At 46.6% G+C, this 22661-nt stretch overlaps 1 protein-coding gene across 4 annotated transcripts in view; it reads right to left on the minus strand.

Annotated features, from left to right (window-relative positions):
* PLCL2 (phospholipase C like 2) overlaps positions 1-22661 on the minus strand; it is a 213221-nt gene that overhangs the window by 42866 nt on the left and 147694 nt on the right. For all 4 annotated transcript variants that reach the window (XM_075922106.2, XM_025189747.3, XM_025189748.3 and 1 more), the window contains one exon: positions 13586-13661. In XM_075922106.2, the coding sequence (XP_075778221.1) occupies positions 13586-13661 (76 nt within the window). The remainder of the gene's footprint in view (positions 1-13585; positions 13662-22661) is intronic.

The raw sequence follows: 22661 nt of genomic DNA on the forward strand, positions 1-22661 counted from the left end.
CAGTACCTAAACATTAAACAGTAACTAACATTAAATATTTTAAATCTACAGGATCAGATAACCTGCACCCAAGAATTTTTAAAAGAATTGCAAAGGAGCTTTTTAAACCACTGAATTTGCTATTTAGTAAATCTTAAGACACTAAAGAATTTCCAGAGGACTGGAAGAAAGATAATTTCGAGCCAATAAGGGATACCTTAGGTAACTGTACGCTTGTTAGGTTACACTGATCCTGGGCAAAATAATGGAAAAGCTGATACAGGAGAAATCAATAATGAAGTTGCAGACAATAGCATAATTAATGCCAATGAATATAGTTTTATGAAAAATAAGACTGTCAAACAAACGGATTAATTTTTATATTATCACTTTGATAAATAAACTTTGTTCACGTAAATTTCTGTAACGCACTAGAATTAGCACCACAAAACATTTTCATGAAAAAAACAGCAATATATAAAATCAATGTATACAAATTAAATAAAACAATACTGATAGAGCTAAAAAAGTAATATTAAATGGGGAATCATCATCCATTAGGGAAGTGTTTCTCAAACTTTTTGGCCAATGGCCCATCCTACTCAACGCAAACATTTCTGTGGACCACTAGCCAACCACCCATGATGAAAAATGGGTGCAGAAGCAGGCTGAGGGTGTGGGGTCTGGCCAGGAGGGAAGGGTGAGGGGTCTCGGTGGGAAGGGTGTGTTCAAGAGGATGGAGGTACAGGGTCTGACCATGAAGAGAATGGGGAGCACTTATCAGGCTCTGCGCTCCCCGCTGTTCCCATCATTTGGGATTCTGGCCAACGGGAGCTGTGAGAAAAGCCTGCAGGTGAGTGGTTTCCTGTGCTGCTGTTCCCCCAGCCAGGGAGAGAGAGAGCAGCAGAGCACAGAGTTGCTTCCTGTCCCCACAAGCTGGATCCAGCCCACAAGGCTTAGGGCTTCCCTCCTCCTCCCCCCAGCAAGAAGGCAGCACTAGCGCTCCATCTCCATGGAGAGGAGGTGCTGAGCTCTGAGCCCATGGATACAAGATGGTTGTAGACCACTAGTGGTTCACAGAGCACACTTTGGCTGCGTCTAGACTGGCATGATTTAAAGTATTTCCGTTAAAAGTATTTGCGCAAGAGAGCGTCTATACTGGCATGTGCCTTTGCGCAAAAGATTTGCTTTTGCGCAAAAGCATCCGTGCCAGTGTAGATGCTCTCTTGCGCAAGAAAGCTCTGATGGCCATTTTAGCCATCGGGCTTTCTTGCGCAAGAAATGAACATTACTGTCTACACTGGCCCTCTTGCGCAAGAATATCCCTCAGTGGGAGTGTCAGAATATTTGCGCAAGAAGCAATTATTTTGTACATTATAACGTCAGTGTTCTTGCGCAAATACTAGCGGCCAGTGTAGACAGGCGGCAAGATTTTGCGCAAAAGCAGCTGCTTTCGCGCAAAATCATGCCAGTCTAGACGCAGCCTTTGAGAACCACTGCATTATGGGTTTTCCTGATGTGATATCACAATAATTTGGTTTTGGTTCAGTGCTATTTAATATCCTTATCAATGATCCAGAAGAAAATATAAAATAATTGCTGGTGAAGTATGCAGGCACAAAAAAATGTGAAGTGGGAAATAATGATATGGATAGATTGATTATACTAAATGATCTTAAACTGGAATCATCTGAACAACATGTATTCTAATACAACCAAATATAAGGTCATACATCTAGCAACAAAGAACACAATGTATGCAACTGGGAGCTGTGTTCTAGAAAACTGACTCTACAAAAGGAGTTAGAGGTCAGGCAGATAACCATTTGAACATGAGCTTCCAGTGTAATGTTAAGGCTAATGTAATCTTTGGATGTATAAGCAAATGAATACTGATCAGGTGCAAGGAAATGGAATTAATTTGGCATACAGCATTAATGAGTATCACTGGAATACTGCACCCAGCTCTGATGTCCACATTTCAGAAAGGATGTTGAAAAATTGGCAACAATTCAGAAAAGAATGAATAATCCAAGCTCAGGATAACCTCTGTGATAGTGAGAAACTTATGAAACTTAATTTGTTAAATTTATCCAAGCGCAGGTTACAGTGATGATGTGATCACCATCTGGAAGTACCTACAAGGAAGGGAGATTCTGGATACTAGAGGATTCTTTAATCTAGCAGACAAGGCCATGATAAATTCCAACAGCTAGAAGTTGAGTTACACAAATTACCACTAAAAATAAGCAACACATTTTTCAGACTGAGAATAATTAACCATTGGAGCAATGGAACAATGGAACACCCAGGCATACTAAAATAAGCAAGGAGGCACAGTATGATACTACAAATTGGACCTTTCTAGTCTGGCACCCTCAGGACCTGACTGGTCCCAGATGATGGATTTTGTTGCACCAGAAGTTATCTCTGGCCCCCTGCTACTGGCCAGCACTAGACCAGCCACAGGCCCCAATGTCCTGCTGGTCCCTGGCTCCCCTTGCCTGCCACGCCGGGCAACTCAGCTCGCAGTGTGCCAGGCTCCCGCCCTGACAAGTAGCCCTGCTGGGGCATGCCACTTCCAGCCCTTCCAGGCAGATCTGCTTTAGCGCACCAGTCTCCCAACCCACTGGGCAGCCCTGCTTCTCAGACGTGATGATCTAAGCTCCTGGTCTTGCACAACCCTGTCAGTCCACAGGGTTTCTAGGCACCAGCCTTCCACTGGGATTCTCTGGTCCTGGAACATCCATGGTCCTACTGGACCACAGATGTTGCTGGACCAAAGAGTCCTGGTTTACAGAGGTTCAATCTGTAGTATATCTGGAATAACCATGGATTGGGCAAGAGGGTAGCAGAAAACTGGAGCGGGTACAGGTTCCTCTCTGGCTCTTGTAACTGCACCTAACATATGAACATAAAAATGGTAATATTAGGTCAGACCAAAGGTCTGTCTAACCTAGTACCTTGTCTTCCAACAGTGACTAACACAAGGTGCCCCCAGAGGGAATGAACAGAACAGGTAATCCAGCCATCAACCACTCCCACTTCTGACAAACAGAGGCTAGGGACACCATTCCTACTTGTTCTAGCTAGGGAGGTAAGCGAGTAGTTGCCTTGGCTTATCGGTTAGTCAAGTCGATTACTTGCATCCCCACTCTTGCTGTCTATCGGTTGTCCCCAGCACCATCTCTGCTGTGCTGCCTGTGCCCCTCCCCCGCCACACTGCTGCCTCTTGGTGGGAGGGGGTAGAGAAGGCTGCTGCAAAGCAGCCTCTGCCTACAGCAGGCCCGGGGGGGTCTCAGCTCTCCACTGGGATCCCCTGCAGATAGGGGCTGCTGCTGGAGTAGCCTCTGCCCACAGTCAGTCCAGGCCACTGCGGACAGGGGCTACTCCGGCTAGGTCAGCAGCCCAGCTCAGTCCTGGCTCACACCAGGTGCAGGACCTCCCCCACTGCAGCTCTGCAGTTTAAATGTAGTAGGAGCCAGGCTGCCTGCCTGTCCAGCTCTTACTATATTTAAACTGCAGAGCCACACTGGGGGTAGCTCTTGGACCCGACGTGAGCTGGAATTGAGCCAGGCCTGCTCTCTCCTGGTTCACATCAGGTCCAGTTCAACCCCCCCCCCCCCATGGCTTTGAAGTTTAAATATACTAGGAGCTAAGCTGCCTGCCTGCTGAGTTCTTATTACATTTAAACTACAGAGCTGCAGCTGGGGTAGCTCCTGGACCTGGCACAAGCCAGGACTGAGCGCTTCTTCCCTTATCAACTAATAGTGTAGTTGATCAAGTTCTATCAACTACATGATTAGTGTATTATCTGCCTCTTAATAGCCTAAGTTCTGGCTAAGAAGCATTGATGGATCTATCCTCCATTAATTTATTTAGTTCTGTCTTGAACCCTGTTAAATTCCTGGTCTTCATAAAATCTTCTGGCAAGGAGTTCCACAGACCTACTGTGTGTTGCATGAAGAAATACATCCTTTTCTTGGAAGAAATACTTCCTTTTCTTTGTTTTTCAAACCTGCTACCTATTAATTTTTTTTGGTGATGCCTAGTTTTATGTTATGGGAACGTGTAAATAACTTTTCCTTATTCACTTTCTCCACATTAGCCATGATTTTATAGACCTCTATCATATCCCCCCTTAATCTTCTATTTTCTAACCTGAAAAGTCCCAGTCTTTTTAATAGCTCTTCATATGACAGTCGCTCCAAACCCCTAATAATTTTTGTTACTCTTTTCTGAACTTTTCCTAATCCTAAGATATCTTTTTTGAGATGAGGTGACCACATCTGTATGCAGGATTCAAGATGTGGGTCTACTATGGATTTATACAGAGGCAATAAGATAGTCTCTCTCATTCTCTTTCCTTTTTTTAAAACTTTCAATTATTAACATTCTGTTTGCTTTCTCTCTTTTTAACTAATTTTGAAATACTGACTTTGAAAAAGTTTTCTTCAGGATCTCTTTCATTTTATTTTCTCTGGTTACATCTATAGGACAGACCACTGGCAGTGGCACAGCGTGTACGTGAAGCCAGAGGTGAAAGTAAGCTGGTGTGGTGCTTCAGCAAGAAACTGGCTGGCTGAGGCCCTCAGCTACAAGGATAGAGGCGCGGTGCTCCCACCTTGGCTCTCCCAGCCTCGCTGACCCAAGCTAGAAGCAGGCAGCCTAGCAGGTTAGAGGGGTTGGCAGGAAGAAGGTGTTTGTGATGGTCCCTCCACCACCATTTCAGGAAGGAAGAGGGGGCAAGGGGTGGTCTGCAGCCACACTTACCCAGGTCACTGAGTGTTTTTAAATTTTTGTTGACTAGGGAGCGAGTCAAAGTTCACAGCCTGCTCTCGCTCCCGGCTTCTCAGGGGAGGGCAGAGGAGGAAGACACACTGACTGTGAGCTTTGCCTTGCTCCCTAGTCAGAAAAAAGACCCCAACACTCAGAGACAGGAGTAAGTGCAGCTGTAACACCCGCAGTCCCTCACCACTGAAACGTTACCCTTGCCCCTCCACATTAACCAAGACCTCTTCCCTGAGCCCCCTCATCATAAACCCCAACCATGACTCCTGCACCCCCAGTGCTGACTCCTGCACCCCCACACGCATCCCCCAAGCCCTTGTCCTGAGTAGGTATGTTAAATATTGGTTAATTGAATAGTCGATTAACCTCATGAATTCTTATTGGTTACTCAACTAGTCTATAGACCCCGGGGTGGGACTGGCACCTAGGGCAGTCCAGCCTCACCCCCGAGGAGCCTCCTGCCACACTGTGCTGCTGCTGCTGCTGCTGCTGTATCAGAGGCAGCAGCATGGGGTGCCGGGCAAGAGCTGGTCTGAGAGTCGATACAGTTTAAAAACCAGCTCCTCTCACGGTCTGGCTGCCTGTCACCCTGTGCTGCTGCCTCCAATACAGAGGCAGCAGTGCAGGGTGGCAGCAGCCCCTGTCTGGATGAGTCTGAGCTCCTCGAGCTGGCTGCCTGCCCTCCTGGCTCCTAATACTCCTCTAACAAACCCAGGGTCTGCTAACTTAAGTTCTACTAACCCTGGGCTTACATTGCAATGTATTAGAGGAGTCCCAGTGGGGATACGTCCCAGACCCAGCACAAGCCAAGACTGAGCTGGTATGCTGAACCAGCCTGCTAAAAAATTTGCTGGCAAGGAGGGGCGAAGGGAATGCGTGTAGTCTATAGCATTAACCTATAAGCCTTTGCTTAGCGGTTAATTGACTATACTATTACAGCCCTAGTCCTGAGCCCCTCCTAATACCCCCCAGCCTTGAGCTCCTCATACACCCCAACCTTGACTCCTGCATCCCTGTCCCCAGCCCTATCTCCTGCAGCCCCCCACACCCTAACCCTCTGCCCTGAGCCTCCTCATTCACCCTAATCTTGACTCCTGCATCCCCAACCCCAGCTCTGCACCTCCCCACACACCCAAACCCTCTGCCCTGAGCTAGGGATATAAGCGACTAGTCAACTACCCAATAAGCCTAGGCTTATTGGGTAGTTGAGTTACTACTGAACAAGTCACTTCCCCCCACAGTGTATCAGAGGCAGCAAAGGCAGGGGAGCAGCAGCTGGTGCTGGGGGGAGCCACTGAAAAGCCAATTCCCCCCCAGCACCATCTCCATGGGAAGGAGGGGAGGCAGAAATGGTGCGAGCCGGGACTGAGCAGTCCCAGTTTATGCCGGGTCCCACAAGCTATGACTCTGCTTTTTAAATATAGTAAGAGCCTAGCGGCTATTACTACATTTAAAAGCAGAGCCGCAGCAAACCCCCTTATTGACTAATCAATTCCATTGATTACTCAATTCGCTTCCTAACTGCTATTTAACATCTCTACCCTGAGCCCCCTGCACTCCACCCCACACGTAAATTTCTTACAGGTACTGCAGTACGGCTAACCCTCCGCCCACCTTTAGTCCTCTTCAAAGGGGTGTAGGTGGTTAAGTTACTTTCACCCCCTGCATGTAGCTACAACCCAGAGTGAAAAGCAGGTTGTATCCAAACTGCAGCGTTTAGCTACATGTGAAATACTCTGGCAGAAGGGAGGCAGTGAGGAAAGGTGCTGGCAGAAGGAAAGCAGCTGCCTCTTTGACTTACAAAGTCTTTCCCCCCTTCCAGAGACTTTCCCAGCAGCAGTGAGCTGTCCTGCCACTGCCAGAATCTTTTCCTGTAGGAACAAAAGACTCTTGGGGGGATGGTGGGGGAAGAATCTAGGAAAGGCTAAGCAGGGAAGACTCCAGCAAAGAAAAGGGCAGAGCCTTTCCCAGTTGCCTACCTCCTACCAAAGAGAGGGAAAGCTCTAGCAGCAGACAACCGGCAGACTGCCCCCATCCCTTCTAGTATTTCCTTGTGTCAAGGTAATACTCTGTCAGCAGGGAGAACCCTTCCCCACTGCCAGAGTCCTTCCCTACTGGGGATTCTTTTCCTATGGAGAGGGAAATCTCTGGAAGCATGGTAGCAACAGGATACTATGCACTGCTATTTTTAGCAGCGTAGATGGGAAGGCATAGCTTTGGTGAGTAGAGAACATGTATGTACTTGCATACATACCCACACCCTTCATTAAACTATGCATCATTGGTTACACTGCTATTTATACCTGTGCTGCGAAGGGGAAGGGGAAGTACTCTACAAGTCACTGAAAGAAACATGTGTGCAAACATACCTTCTGCTTCAACACACGGGGCCTTGTCCACATGCTCAGTTTTAGTCCATAGCATCCAGGATATGACTCTATAGCAGGGGTGGGCAAGACAGTGGATCTGGCCTGTGGCTGCCGTGCCACTTCCCCACCCATAGGCCAATCAAAATCTCGGGACAGAGAAGTGCTCAAAGTCTCCTGCCCCAGCTAGAGGCACATGGCATCAGAGGGAACCACTGGTTGTTTTAAAACAGTCAGCATTTCTCTCTAGCTGTCGTGCACCCCTGGCAGGGTAGGGCAGGGGACAAGAGACTTCACGTGCTCTCCTCATCCACAGGTCCTGATTGGCTTGGAGGCAGGTGGAGCTTGCAAAGTCTCCTCCCACTGCAGCGTTTAGAGGGATCTGCCAGCTGTTTTTAAAACAGCTAGCAGTTCTCTCTAGGTGCCGGGGCGGGAGGCAAAGACTTCACACGCTCCCCCACCTCTAGGCTAATCAGGGTCTGTGGGCAGGGGTGCACAGGAAGTTTCCTTCTTCACCCCTTCTGCCTAAGGCCCCACCCCTTCTGCTTTCGGCTCCCCCCCCCCCCCCCCCCCCCCCCGCCAGGGTGGCCTGGGCCCACTTCAGAAATTTATGAAGTGGCTCCCTTTTAAAAATTATTGCCCAACCCTGTTTTACAGCATACTAGTTGGCACACTCCAGCTGCCTGTATGCGCTACTATGTGCTAGAAATGCCATAATATGCATAACTAAACATTGTCAGCAGTAGAAGGGTCCACATAGCCAATTAATGCGTGGTTCACTGTAAATTCACATCATGTCTTGCCATGCTTTAACTCACCACATATAGCAGGCCTAAGTTCTCTTCAGAAGTTCTCATATCTAATCAACTTTTCAGACTGGCCATTTGCTGCAGTTACATGAATTGCCACACTAATACAGTACAATATCTGATTCAAACTTCAAAAGTGTTTTCTATCTTCAGTACCTCTAACTCTTGTCAATGCAGATTCATCACATTAATGGAACAGCACAACAAAATTTCCATATACATGCCCTCTACATCTATACCATAGATATGTACCCTAGTCTTCCAAGATGGCATGACTGTTAAAAACATTAACATTTCTGTAAGGTAAATATTATTATTCTCAGTTTGCAAATGAGGAAGCTGTCCAAGGTCAGTGAAGAAGAAGAAGTTATTCACCCTGTGCAGTAACTCTTGGGGGGATGGTGGGGGAAGAATCTAGGAAAGGCTAAGCTGTGGGTACTGCACTCAGGTCTTGGTGTGTCCTCACTCTGCTGATCGGAGATTTTTCCCCAGCAATGCTTCCCATGCTGTGCCTGCCACTCACAATGTCGCACTGTTGTTGTCTGTTAGGTGCGCAAAGAGCACGAACCACCCTCTGTTCCTTTTCCAGCTGAAATCTGTTAAAGGACTTCAAGCAGATGGGAGATGGGAGGGTAGTGGAGCACGCACAGGGACACACATCTTGAAGAACCATTGTTACTGCACAGGGTGAGTAACTTCTTCTCCCTTAAGTGGGTGCTCCACTCAGGTGACTTAGTAGCAGTACCCGCGAAATGGTGGTGGGCATTGGAGTCATTTATGTAAAGAAAGACAGACCACATCTGCCAAAGTGGTGGCAGGTATGGGTCCTTTCTGTAGGGCATAATGCTGTCTGAAAGAGTGATGGGAAGACCATGTCGCTGCTCTACATATGTCCGCTAGTGGCACATTATGTAGGAAAGCCATTGATGTAGCCATCGCACATGCAGAGTGAGACCTGATAATCTGTGGTGGCTGTTTTCCATGAAGCTGGTAAACTGTGTATATGCAGCTTGCAATCCATTTGGAAATAGGTTGTGTTGAGACAGCTGTTCTCTTATGGGGACTGGACAAAGGGATGAAGAGTCTGTCTGATTTCCTGGTCTCTTTGATTCTCTTTAAGTAGAACGCAATGGCTCTTCTTGCATCCAGGGTGTGCAAGATGAATTCTCTTAAGGAGGTTTGAGGTTTAGGAAAATATGAGGGTAAATATATAGGTTCATTTAGGTGGAAGTCTGATATAATCTAGGGGAGAAACTTGGGATGAGGCCTGAGTATAACCTTATCCTTAATAAAAGTAGTGAGTATGGTGAGTCAGTCACGATGGCTGCAATTTTGACCACTCTTTTTGCAGATGTTATTGCCATTAAGAAGGCCACTTTCATGGATAAGTATTGTGGTAGGGCGGTGGTTAGTAGTTCAAAGGGTGGACTGGTGAGCGTGTCAAGAATGAGATTTAAGTCCTAAGATGGTACCGGGGGGCGTTAAGTTTGGGAGTGTTTTCTGCAAGCATGTTAGGAATTGCTTCGTCATCAGATGTGCAAAGAGAGAAATCATTGACTGATTCGTGGAAAGTCATGATTGCCGAGAGATGAACCTGAATGGAGCTGATGGAGAGGCCTAGATTGCTGAGATCCATCAGGTTCTCAAATACAATAGGTATGGGGGAGTTATTTGGATGTAAATGACAAGTGATATACCATTGCTGAAAGCGTTTCCAATTGTTTCGGTAGGTGAATCTTGTGGAAGGATGTTGACTGTTCAATAGGATTTATTTGACTCTCTCAGAGCAAATTCATTTGACTCTCTCAGAGATTCTCTTCATTTTGGAGCTATGGAGAAGCCATGCTGTGAGTTTCAGAGTTTTGATGTTCGGGTGGTGGGTTTTGCCCTGGTGTTGAGTAAGCAGGTGAGGAACCATGGGATCAGTTGGCTTATTGAAAGGTAATGTAAATAGGGGAAACAGGGTTGTCTCGGCCAGCAGGGAGCTATCAGAATTACTGTGGCTTGGTTGGAGCATCTCTCGTTGATTAGTCTGGAGAGTAGTGGAATTAGTGAGAAGGTGTAGAGTAAGGGAGCTGTCCAGCGGATGGTGAAGGAGTCCCCCTTCGATCTCTTGCCCTTCCCTGCTTGAGAGCAAAATCTGTGGCATTTGTGGTTGTCTACTGTGGCAAAGAGATCTAAAACTGGGAATCCCCATTTGTGAAAAATTGGAAGAAGAACATTGATATTGATCTCCCACTTGTGTTGTTCTGAGAAGTGTTCACTCAGTTTGTTGGCCCTGGTATTCTGCTGGTCTAGTAAGTAAGTGGCAGTTGGAGTTATGTGGTTCTTGAGACACCAGTTCCAAAATCTGATTGCTTCTGCACATAGTAAGCGTAATTGGGCACCCTGCCGATTGATGTAAAACATAGAGGGTGCGTTGTCCGTGAGGATATGAATGGCTCTGCCCTTTATCAGGAGGAGGAAGTGAGCACATGCTTTGTGGAGGTGCATCTCTAGTTGAGAGCATCTGCCCTGTACCACTCAGTACAGTACAATGGGCACCCCAGTCCAGAAGTGATGTGTCTGTCGTGACCTCTATTGATGGATCTGGACGATGGAAGGGTATGCTGGCTAGAGGATTGGTCGGAGAAGTCTACCAGTCAAGAAGGTGGGAAGGTGGGAGTGCGAGATGCTTTGCAAGACCATGCTGGTTTGAGATATAGACACTTGCGAGACAGTACTGTAGGCAGTGCATATGTAGTCTCGCAAATATGATGACAAAGGTTGTAGCTGCCATGTGTCCCAGTATTTGAAGACAAGTGCATGTTGTGGTGAAGGACATATGCTTGACTCCCCAGATAAGATCTCTTAGTGCTTTGAATCTTTGCAGTGGCAGGTAGGTTTTTGCTGTTACTTTATCTAGGAGTGCCCTGATAAATTCTATCTTTTGGGTGGGCTGCAGGGTTGGCTTGTGAATATTTATGAGGAGGACTAGTCAAGGGAAGCATTCTCTGGTAGTGTTTGTCATGGTGAGAGTTTGTTGATGAGTGGGCCCCATGATTAGGCAGTCATCAAGGTAGGGAAAAATAATGACACTTTGTCTTCTGAGAGAAGCTGTGACCACTGTCTTGGAAAAAACACGAGGGGACATGGAAAGACCAACAGGAAGGTCTCAGTATTGGTAGTGATCTTGACCTACCACAAACCTGAGAAATCTCCTGTGGGCAGGATGAATGAAAATATGCATATGAAAATATACATCCTGAAGGTCGAAGGCTGAGAAACAGTCTTTTGTCCAGTGTAGGTAAAATAGTTGCAAGAATAACCATTCTGAATTTGGTGCTGCGGAGAAACTTGTTCAGGGATGGTCTAGATGGTGCTTGGTCCTTGGTCCTGCCATGAGGGCAGAGGACTGGATTCAATGACATCTCGAGGTCCCTTCTTGTTCTAGTATTCTATAATTCCTGAGATCCAAAATTGTTCTCCAGCCGCCTGTTTTCTTGGCAGTTATGAAATAGTTGGAATAGAACCCTCTTCCCCGATGTTCTGTGAAAATGGATTCTATTGCCCCTAGGGTAAGTAGTTTCTGTACTTCTGTTTGTAGGAGGAGTTCATGAGAGGGGTCCCTGAAAAGGGTCAAGATAGGAGGTTGGGTAGGGGTTATAGAGGTAAAGGGATCGTGTAGCCCAATAGGATAATCTCGAGGAGCCACTTATCCGTAGTAATGAGGGCCCATTGTAAAAGGGACTCAGGTGGTGAGGGAAGGTGGCGTTTAGATGCACTGGATATGTGGAGTGGTTGCCAGCACCGGTGGATTAGTGGACTCAGCTCTCCTGGCTGATGTTGATTTACGTTTCACTGCGGTGCTGGAGACTGATGGCTCCGGGGAACGTAGCAGGCAACAATCATGCCGGGGAAGCCCGCAACACTCATGAGCTCCTCTGGGGTGATGAGCTAGCCCTGTCATGGGGCACTGGTTGTCCCCATGTCTCCTGGGACTTATCCCCTGATGGTTGGAGGGATTTCTCCCACAGGAGGTTCTTCAGCTGCATTTCGTGGTCTTTCATTGCTCTGGCTGTCATGTTTAAACCATCTGGGTACTTCTGTGCTGCATGACTTTCACCTGGACATTTCATCAAGGACGTGTGTCCATCTGAAACTGTCATTGAATCCTGGCATGAGTCGCATTCCTTAAAGCCAGGAGAGCCTGGCATCTTGAAAAGGGAAAAAAAAAGCCACCACGGCGGTTTTGTTTTTTTTTTTTAAACTGAAAGACTAGGTGAAAACTTATATGATCTGACAAAACTTATCAACTATTTCTAAACTAACTGTACTATTGGTTTATTTTCTGTCAGAGAGGAGAACACTGCTGTGACTCCATCTTCAGCCAAGGATGGTAGAAAAGGAACTGAGGGAGGTTCGTGCCACATGCACCTAACAGACAACAACAGCACCAGATGGCAGGTGAGCAGACATGGCGCAGGAGCCACTGTTAGGCAACAAATCTCCGATCAGCAGCATGAGGACGCATCAAGACCTGAGTAGAGCACCTACAGGAACACCTCTCAAGGGAGAAGTAATTGTTAGATCTGGCACTAGAACGTACGGCTTCCTATCATGTGATCCTATAAGGAACATAAACCCTCTTCCGATATCAATACAAACTTTAATACCTTCACATTGCCAAGAACCAGCTATGGCATAATTCCAACAGCAAAATGCAGAGCAATTGGAGCAATTTGTCTACTTAAAAATCAAATCAAATATTAAAACAACACAATGAGATTATATGAGCTGCAGTTTACATGATTTTTTAAAAACATTAAACTTACATTTTCTACTGAAATCAATTCACTTAAATTCTCTACTCAGTCAACATATTTTAGGTGTTTGTGTTCAGGAGGGATGCTAACTGATCAAGGACCAGGAACCAAGAAAGCCTGGATTCTTAACTCAGCTAAACTAATTTATGATATTTTGTGGCAATTCACTTGATGTTCTTGGGCTTCACTGAATCCAAATGAACCATATGATATTTGAGTAAAACTGAGAATTGAAAATAATTAGACTGATAGAGATGTTATTGTAAAAAATTCACCCCACTAATTTCTCATTTATTCTCAACACACAAAAATCTAATAATGCATATTTTATATTTTCCACAGTCTAATGAACAATCAGGAAAACACGTCAGTGTTTTAAGTACTTTGGCATTAAAATACATAATGTACATTCTAGAAAGTAGCATCTGTTTAGACCCATGGTGTGCACATTGTACCATGCTGCTTCATCAGCATATTGAGCTCTGATATACACTTTATCAGCTTGCCCCTGAATGTGTGCAGGAATAGCACAGTATCTCTCATTCATAAATATATGAATGTTTATTTTTTACATGTTATCTTTGTTTTATTAAAATAGCATGTCAGCAAGCTTACTGTCCTGCTATAAAATGTTAAAAGATTAAAAATGATTGCCAAAATTTAGTTGGAATGCCAGACCCCAATGTCTATGATTTTTGTACCTGCTTATATTTGAATACTTTTGTTCTGTGCACTAGTGGAATAAATTAACCCAGTCCAAGGTTTTGTAAAAATTAAAATATAGGAGAAATGCCTTACAGTATTTTAATTTTTCAAAAAGGGAGCCCACACTTACCCATCTTCTGACACTGTACTATCTTCTCATATACACTATCTGCATTTTCAATCAGAGTCTTGATGTTCTGAATCATCTGCAGAGAAAATATCAAAATAAGCTGTTCAAGCATATGTTTATAAAATAGTCTAAAATCATGATCAGTACAGTGATTATATCTTTGAAAGATATGTGCTTAAACTCTTAAACTTTGAAACTACAAACAATATTTCAACCTCTATGATTTTACACAACTTTGTTTTCTTGTTTGTACTAGGCAGAGGGACACTTCAAATTTAGCATGAAGGAAGGAGGAATGTGGTTCTGGTGGTTTCAGATGTGTGAAGAAGTTTACAAAACATGCTGTGTTTTACCTTTACCCCACTGTTTGTCAAAAGAAAGAGAGAATATATTCCTGTTTACTAGCTAATTCACATCTTTATGGTTTGGTTAAGACAACCTGGATGCTGTTTTGTCCTCCTCAACCTCACATTCAGGATGACAACCAATCACCATCTAGTATTTTCTGTTCTCTGTGTACTCTGTCTTCTGCTTTTCCAGATTGGTTTCTTATCATTGACTTTGTGGCTTCATCTGTACTGAGAAAACATCCTATGGAAGAAGAACAAGATACTACAGGCCGAACTAGAAAAAGGGAGTTGGAAGGTGAAGGATTAGAAAGAAATGGAACCACTGCTCCTTCCAGAGTTTCTTATGGAAGTCCTGCTCTAAATTATCAGGGCCAGATTTGTAAAAGTGTAAGCACCTTGTGACAGACATGAACACGAATATACATAACTCAAAGGTGCTTTGAGCAAATTATTTAATGTAACCTATCAATCTGCACGTCATGATCTGCTGGTTCTATTTATCCTATTTTGATGTGTGTATCATTCTTCTGTGTAAAATTAGACAGAAAGAGTAGGGAATGCTTTTTTAATGTGTGAATGAAAGTCATCAAGGGAGGCCTCAGTGTCTGGGCAGTCATATGCAAACAGCCTTCTGTTAGCAATAGTTGGTAGGGAATGGCCAGGTGACTCCCAATATAATAAGGGTATTCTTTAAAAAGAATAGGAAGAATAGGAAGTTGTGTGTCTTTTGGCTGGGCTGCACCTGAAGAAAGAGCTGAAGACCCCAGGGTGAGGAGACAGCCCTGGTTTTGAGGGGCAGCTGGAAAAGCAGTTTTAGAGTGAGTTTGAAAAAGTTTGTACTGAGATTTCACTGTATAATTATTAGTCAACCATTTTTGTTTCTTTTGATTTGTATCCTACTATCTGCCTGTTCTCACTTATTACCACTTAAATCCTACTGCTTGTACTTAATAAAATCACTTTTATTTTCTATCAAACCCAGTGTAAACAATTATAATGTGGGGAAGCAATCAGTGTGCACATTCCCCCTTTCATTGTTAAAGGTGGCTTACCTAATTCTTTGTGATTTGATCCCATTTGGGGAGTGGTATCCCAGGAAGCTGGGCCCTAAACTGCGCTTTCCTTGGATCTGAAGCGATTCAGTGTCTGTACTGCTTGGCTGGGGGAGACCAGCAGAGTTGGCCCAGCAGTAAAAAGCCCTAGAGGGGGTCGAGTGGCAGTGGCAGTGTCAACACTCTGGGAGGCACCCCAAGGGGTCTTCTGTGGCTGTGCCCTGTCACATAGCTAACTCCCACAGAAATCAGTGGGAGTTAAACACCTAAATACTTGAACAAATTTGGCGCTCTGTAACCAGGGGTACATCCATAAACACCTGCACTTCCAGTCAGTAGTGCCTCATGAAAGGCATGAGGAATGCTAGGCAGCAGCTTTGCTGCAAAACTTGTTTACTGCTGTCCTCTCCAATCCAGCAGATAGCAACTGTTGCAGTGGCTCAGGTTGTATATTTTTGCTACTGCTAATATATGTTTTTGTGGAATTTTCTTTTCCCTGAGAGACCCATGTATCCTCTGCTGACCAGGCATCTATGTGAGAAAAAAAAAACCCAAAACAAACAAACAAAACCCCAACCCTCAAAGTAATCCATTGGAGAAGGAGTTCCCTTACCCAGTTTTTTAAAGTGTTTTCTGTTTGAAAGAAGTTGAGGCCTTCTTTTGCATGTTGCTATGAGCAAGATCTGAATGAAACTGGAGAAGCAGATGAAAAAGCCTTATGCCTTATCTACACTGGCATGTTCTGTTGCCAAAAAGTAAAAGCGTACACACTATAGGTTGGACCTGACTGGTCCCAGATGAGGGATTTTGCCAGACAAGGGGAGGTCATTTCAGGCCCCTTGATGACACCCCCTCCAACCCTCCACCAGGCCTGCCCCACTTGGCTTCCTAGCTTCCCCCACAGTCCAGCTGAGCCACGCTCCCACAGCCCAGTTGAGCTGCACACCAGCTCCCTGCCCCCTCTTGCAGCCCAAATGAGCCGCATGCCAGCTCTTGCCCCCGTCCCCTCACAGCCCAATTGAGCCACATGCTGGCTCCTGGGCTCCCACCCGTCTGTAGTGTGCTGGGACTCTCTGATCCTGGAACATCCGTGGTCATGCTGGATCACGAATGTTGCCGGACCAGAGAGTCCCAGATTTCAGAGGTGTAACCTATACAATGCAGTAACACCCCGTTTTGGGGACAAAAAATTTCCACCTCTATGAGAGACTTTTGTCCCCCCCGACCCCACTCTTTATTGTTGACAAAGAGCCAGTGTAGACTCTGTTTGTTTTTCCCCAAGAACTGGCTTTGCCAATATCCCACAATGCCTGCTCTGATGGCTGGGCTCATCTGTGTTGTGTGATCTCTGCTGCCCTGCAGGCATGCACCCTTCCCTCTTCAAAGCTCAGGGAAGTGTCTGACAGGTGAGTGAGCTGCTTCATTTAAGGAACAAACAAAAAGAGCAAATCATTGGAATGCTCCCCTATTTTTCTTGATAGGAACACAACAACAGGCAGACTACTGCTGCAGGGGGAAGGCTGGAGAGACTGTTGTGCTGCTTTGACATTCCTCAGAACAGAGTTCACAGAGCAACTCATGATGCTTTTCCCAGCAGCTGAGAATGCCATGGAAGAAATCAGAGAGAATCCCACAAAGTGCAGGGATCAATCAGTTCTGCCTTTCCACAACCCTGCACTGTGGGATGCTTTACTCCAGCATCCCACGAAAAAACAGCTTTTTTGACGCCCTTTGGCCTCTTTCAGTTTGTCACGATGCCATTCGGATTACATGGGGCTGCAGCCACTTTTCAAAGATTAATGGACAAAGTGCTGCGAAATCACCAGGAGTATGCGGCGGCGTATATTGATGATATTATCATCTATAGCCATTCGTGGGCTGATCACTTGCGTCAGGTTGGAGCAGTGTTAGGGGAGCTAGGAAAAGTGGGTTTGACAGCCAACCCAGGTAAATGCTGCATAGGGCAAAACGAGGTAACCTACTTCGGAAACACAGTGGGGAGAAGGGGGGGGGAAGTGAAGCCTCTAGTTGGAAAGGTACAAGCCTTACAAGAATACAAAGCCCCTTCCACAAAGAAGCAAGTCCGTCAATTTCTAGGACTAGCTAGCTATTACAGGAGATTCGTCCCCCATTTTGCAACGATAGCAGCCCCACTAACAGAGCTAACAAGAAATAACCAACCACGGAAAGTTAGTTGGTCCGAACCCTGCGAACGGGCATTCCAGATGCTTAAACTCCGACTCTCCCAGCCTCCGGTACTAGCACAACCCGACTTCTCTAAACCTTTTATTTTACAGACTGATGCCTCAGAGGTGGGTCTGGGCGCAGTTTTATCGCAGGAAGAACACGGGGTTGATCACCCCATACTCTATTTAAGCCGAAAGTTGTTCCCTAGAGAACGCCAATATGCGATGATTGAAAAAGAAGCTCTGGCCATGCGATGGGCAGTCAAAGCGCTACGATATTACCTCCTGGGAGCTCCCTTCCTCCTAGTTACGGATCATGCCCCATTAAGATGGTTGAACTCAATGAAGGAAACGAACCCCCGCATAATGTGGTGGTATTTAGCCCTGCAGCCTTATGAGTTCGAGGTAGCCCACCGACCAGGTAGGAAGCATAACAATGCAGATTTCTTTTCCAGAACAATGGAAGGAGAAGGAAATGAAAACCTAAACCGAGACTGAGAGGGGAAGGTGTGTTATGGGCTGACCCCGTCACTCGCGCCGGGTCCAGGCGCGCGGACAGCTCGCGCCGCGAGCGGAGAGCCGGAGGAGCACTGGCTTTATTGCTGCACATGCCGCTTTTAAGCGCGGCACCGGCACACCTGGGGGGGGGGCACAACCGCAGGCGGGAGACCGCGGTGGAGGACACCGAAGGTATGGCGGGGAGGCCGGAGAGGGCGATGGACCGAGCCGTGGGACTCGCGGTGGGCGAGACAAGGAGCGCCCCCCTTCCTCCCCAAGGCACAAGGGGGCGAACGGAGAGCAACGGCGAAGAGCCCGAGCCCGGACTGACAAGACCCCAAGCCGCAGAGGAGCAACCAGGTGATGCTGGGCCCTGGGTGGGCAATCCAATCGAGACTAGGCTCAAGGACTGGTGAGAGCTGGACCTTGGGGAACCCAGGGACTGGGAACTTGATGGGCCTCAGTGTCTAAGTAGGAGGGTTCTGGCCATAGCGGGGCTCGACCCTGCTATAAGAGAACCCTACTACGCCCTATTGGCCTAGAGCAAAGGGGCAGTGGGTGGCGGAGGGCCCCTCCGTGAACTGAACACGGGCCCACTCTACCCCACAATCCTCCGGGGCTAAAAGGGAGGGGGGTGGTCCCCCCCATGACAGAGTGCAACTTACAAAATGTAGATTGTTATATAACTACACTCAAAAACAAAACAATGTAAAACTTTAGTAGCTACAAGTCCATTCAGTCCTACTTGTTTGGCCAATTGCTGAGAAATAAGTTTGTTTAGATTTTTAAAAGGTAACACTGCCTGCTTATTTATAATATCACCTGGAAATAGGAACAGACATTCACATGGCACCTTTGTAGCATGCACTATTAAGGTACTTACGTGCCAAAAATGCTAAATATTTGCACTTTTTCTGTGCTTCAGTCACTATTCCAGAGAACATGCTTCCATGCTGATGATGCTTGTTAAAAAATACTGCGTTAATTAAATTTGTGATGGAACTCCAAGGGGAGAATTGTTTATCTCCTGTTCTGTTTTACCCAAATTCTGCCTTATATTTCATGTTATAGAAAATCTCGGGAAACCCAGTACATGTTCATTTTAAGAATACTTTCACAACAAAGTTGACAAAATGCCAAGAATATACCTATGTGAGATTTCTAAAAATGGCTACAACACTCAACCCAAAGCGTAAGAATCTAAAGTGCTTTCCAAAATATGAAAGGGACACGGTATGGAGCATACTTTCAGAAATGATAAAAGAATACCTTTCCAATGCAGACAGTACAGAACCCATACAGCCAAAAAAAAAAAAATTAACTGTCTGCTAGTTGCATCTGACTCAGACGATAAAAATAAACATGTATTGGTCCACTGTTCTTTGAATCATTATCGAGTAGCATGGACGCATGTCTTTATTAGCATGGACGCACGTCTTCTGGAATGCTGGTTGTAGTATGAGAGGACATATGAATCCTTAGAGCAGGGGTCTCAAACTCAATTTACCAAACTCAATTGCCAGTCCTCTAATCCTCCTAATGGGCCAATGGGCACCTGTGTCTGGGCAGGGCTCTGAGGAGGTGTGTATCTCCCCACATTCCCCCCACGTGTCTCCTGGCCCCACCTGCTAGTCCACACGCTCTTTCCATCCCTCTGCATCCCCCAACTCTGCCTACTGCCCCTGAATGATTTAAACACACTTCCAGGGTCCTCTGTACCAACACTAGTAGCACAGCAGGGCTAGCAGCTCCGCTCCACTGCTGGCAAGTCACTATTAGAGATGTTAAAATGTGTTTATTTTTGTAAACATGTAACTGCTGAAATTTTCATAGGTTTTATGTTTACATGCCGGGGAGCGGGGGGGGGGGGAGGGAGAGGGGCGTAAGTGGAAGCCGACTGTTAAGTTAGCTCCCTGTGAGCACCAGCTCCCACCTATCCCCCCTGCTGCCTCATTATCAGAGACAACAGCATGGGGAACAGGAAACTCCGTGAGAGCCAGTGCTTACCTGTCACTCCCCGTGCTGCTATCTTTGATACAGAGGCAGCAGCACAGGCAGGTGAGTAGTCAACTCTGTGGGAGCCGGTAAATGCAGGGAGCTGTCTGAAAGCCAGTTCCCCTCATGTACCAGCTCCCACCTGCCCTCCTCCCATGTTGTATGGCTTCAAAGATGGCTCCCCAGATGCACCAGTTGTCTCTAATACAGAGGCATCAAGGGGACAGGATTGTGTGTAATTGTGAGAGTTAATTTATGAGCCTAGGCTCAGCAGTTAACTGTACATGGGTATACATTCATACCCTAGTTCCAATGGCCCAGGAAAGGTGTGTGCAGAGCCATCCTGTTCATAGGACAGTTCAGCACAGCTGTCTCAAGTCCTGCGCTTTCGGAGGCCTTGTGGTGGCTGCCACAACCATCCTACGGATGGGATGATCTCTTATACTCAGTTTAGCCTGTGGAGCCCTAGGCAGGCTGGGGCCAGCAGCAGGGTTCAGGCTCCCAAGCAATCACCTCAGCAGCAGGAGCCATGGGGAAGCATAGCTACATAGCAGTTTAGTCTGTGCTGGGGTGCTGTAGTGAAGCAGAGTGACTGGGCTGGCCTGGGAGATCGTGGTGGAGCAGAACAGAGGCTGCTACATTGTTCCACTTCCCCACACAGTATAGGGGCACCCAACTCCTGCTGCCCCTAGGGATGTGAATGACTAATTGACTATCCGATAAGCAAACGCCCCCCCACCTCCCCTGCTGCCTCTATCAGAAGGAGGCGGCAAAGGGGGGGGGAGTGGAGTGGGTGCTTCAAAGTGGCAGTGCTGGGAGTCCCCAAACTGCATGAGGCATTTCACAGTGGCAGCCCCGTGTGGCTCCTGGGATCAGCTGGGGACTCCCCCGCTGACCCTGGGCTCTGTGTGATGATGCTGCTTTGAAATACCACATAGAGCCTGATGCTGGACTCGCCGCAGCATTTCAAAGCAGCCGCAGGCACGGAGCCCAGGATCAGCAGACTCCAGGCTCCAGATGGCACCGCCACTTTGAAATGCCGCATACAGACTGATGCTGGGCTCCCCACAACGTTTCAAAGTGCCAGTGCTGCACAGAGCCCGGGGTCAGCTGGGGTGTCCCCAGGCTGCACGCAGTGTTTCAAAGTGGTAGCACCACATGGATCCTGGGATTAGTTGGGAACTCCCTCACTACCCCGGGCTCCATGCGGTGCTATCTCTTTGAAACACTACATGGAGTCTGATGCTGGACTGCCCCACTGGCCCTGTGCTCCCTGCTGGGCTTTTGCCTTTGAAGTATAGTAACAGTTCTATGCCAGTTGCTACACTTCAAAGGTGGAGGGAGGCACCATATCGACTAATCAAATAGTCAATCAAAATTTAACATCCGTAGCTGCCACTCTGTAATAAGCCCCCGGTAATCTCTGAGGCCGCATCCCATGGGGGAGGGAACATGAGGGAAAAGGTGTGATAGAGCAAGGGCAGGAAAAGGCAAGGAGGGGTGGACAGGGGCTGGACTTCTGGGAAGGGTATGGACACCTCCACGGAGCTACAGGGACTCACATGTTAGCAGCCATATGCAGGCCAGATTGTGGAACTACACAGGCACTGCAGGTGGCCCCCAGACTGAGTTTCAGACCCCTACTTTAGCGCATCTGGCACATAAATGTGTTGCAAAGCCATCTACAATAATGCCATGAGAATGCCTGTTCTTACTTTCAGGAGACATTAGAAATAAGAAGTGGGATTATCTCCTGCAAACTGTAACCTAACTTTTGTTTCTCTTAGTGACTGGCTGAACAAAAAGTAGGACTGAGTGGACTTGTGGCTGCTGAAGTTTTACATTGCTTTATTTTTGAAAGCAGTTATTTTGTACATAATTCTACATAGGTAAGTTCAACTTTCATGATAAAGACACTGCTACAGTAATTGTAATAGGCGAATTTGAAAAAATACAAAGTCTTTTGTTTTTTACAGTGCGGGTATTTGTAATAAAAATATTAAGTGAACACTGTACACTGTTGTAATTGAAATCAATATATTAAAAATGTAGAAAACATCCAAAATACTTAAGTAAATACTGTTCTATATGGGTATGTCTAACTACAGCATTATTTCAAAATATATTATTTCAAAATAGTTAATTAGAAATAACTTATTTTGAATTAACGCATCTACGCACAAAATGCATTTCGAAATAGCAATTTGCTATTTTGAAATGCGCGTCCACACTGAGTGGACGCTGAATTGCATTTAAGGCCAGCCAGAACCAGGTCCGGCAGGGCATCAGGTCAGGAGTTACTTTGTGTGAGTGCTGTCTGAGGCTGAGGCCTGTGCTTAAAGGGACTCCCCCTGGACAGCTGGTTCTCTGCTTTCCCTGCTTGCTTGCCTACCTCGATGAGGAACAGCAAAGCATTTTGTCTCTGCATGCTCTGGTTGCCCTCACTCGGGACACCACAGCACTCTGCAACATGGAGCCACAGCTGCCACTGGGCACTCTGATGCTTCTTGTGGACGCATTGCTGTGAGCCTGGTTGCACTTTCTGCAGGCTGCCATCCAGGAGGTCCAATGCGGGGGCTGTCAGTATCCAGAAGGCCCTGTGGGAAAGCTTCCACCCTGAGGAACACTAAGAGCCTCCCTGGTCTGCCCCACTGGGGGCTTGTGCCTCATTCCTCCCTCACATCCTTCCACTTACCCCTCTCTAACCCCCCCTTCCTGATGTCAAATAAAATACATGTATTTTCATGAAAACAAACTCTTTATTTAACAAAACTGGGGGAAGAGGAGGAAATGAAACTCTGGTGAGACTGGGGAAATGAGGTGGGAGAGGGAAGAAGAGAGGGTGGAAGAGAGGAGGGGGAAACCTGGGAGGAGGAAGCTGGAAGGGGGAAGCAGGGAAAGAAGGGGGAAGCAGGGAAAGAAGGGGGATCTTGCCGGACCAACTTTATTTTCATGCAAGCCTGTTCCTGGGTTCGCATGTGGCCTTTGGTGGCCA

Source organism: Pelodiscus sinensis, chromosome 2 (assembly GCF_052426305.1).
Source record: "Pelodiscus sinensis isolate ZL-2025 chromosome 2, ASM5242630v1, whole genome shotgun sequence".
Lineage (NCBI taxonomy): Eukaryota > Metazoa > Chordata > Testudines > Trionychidae > Pelodiscus > Pelodiscus sinensis.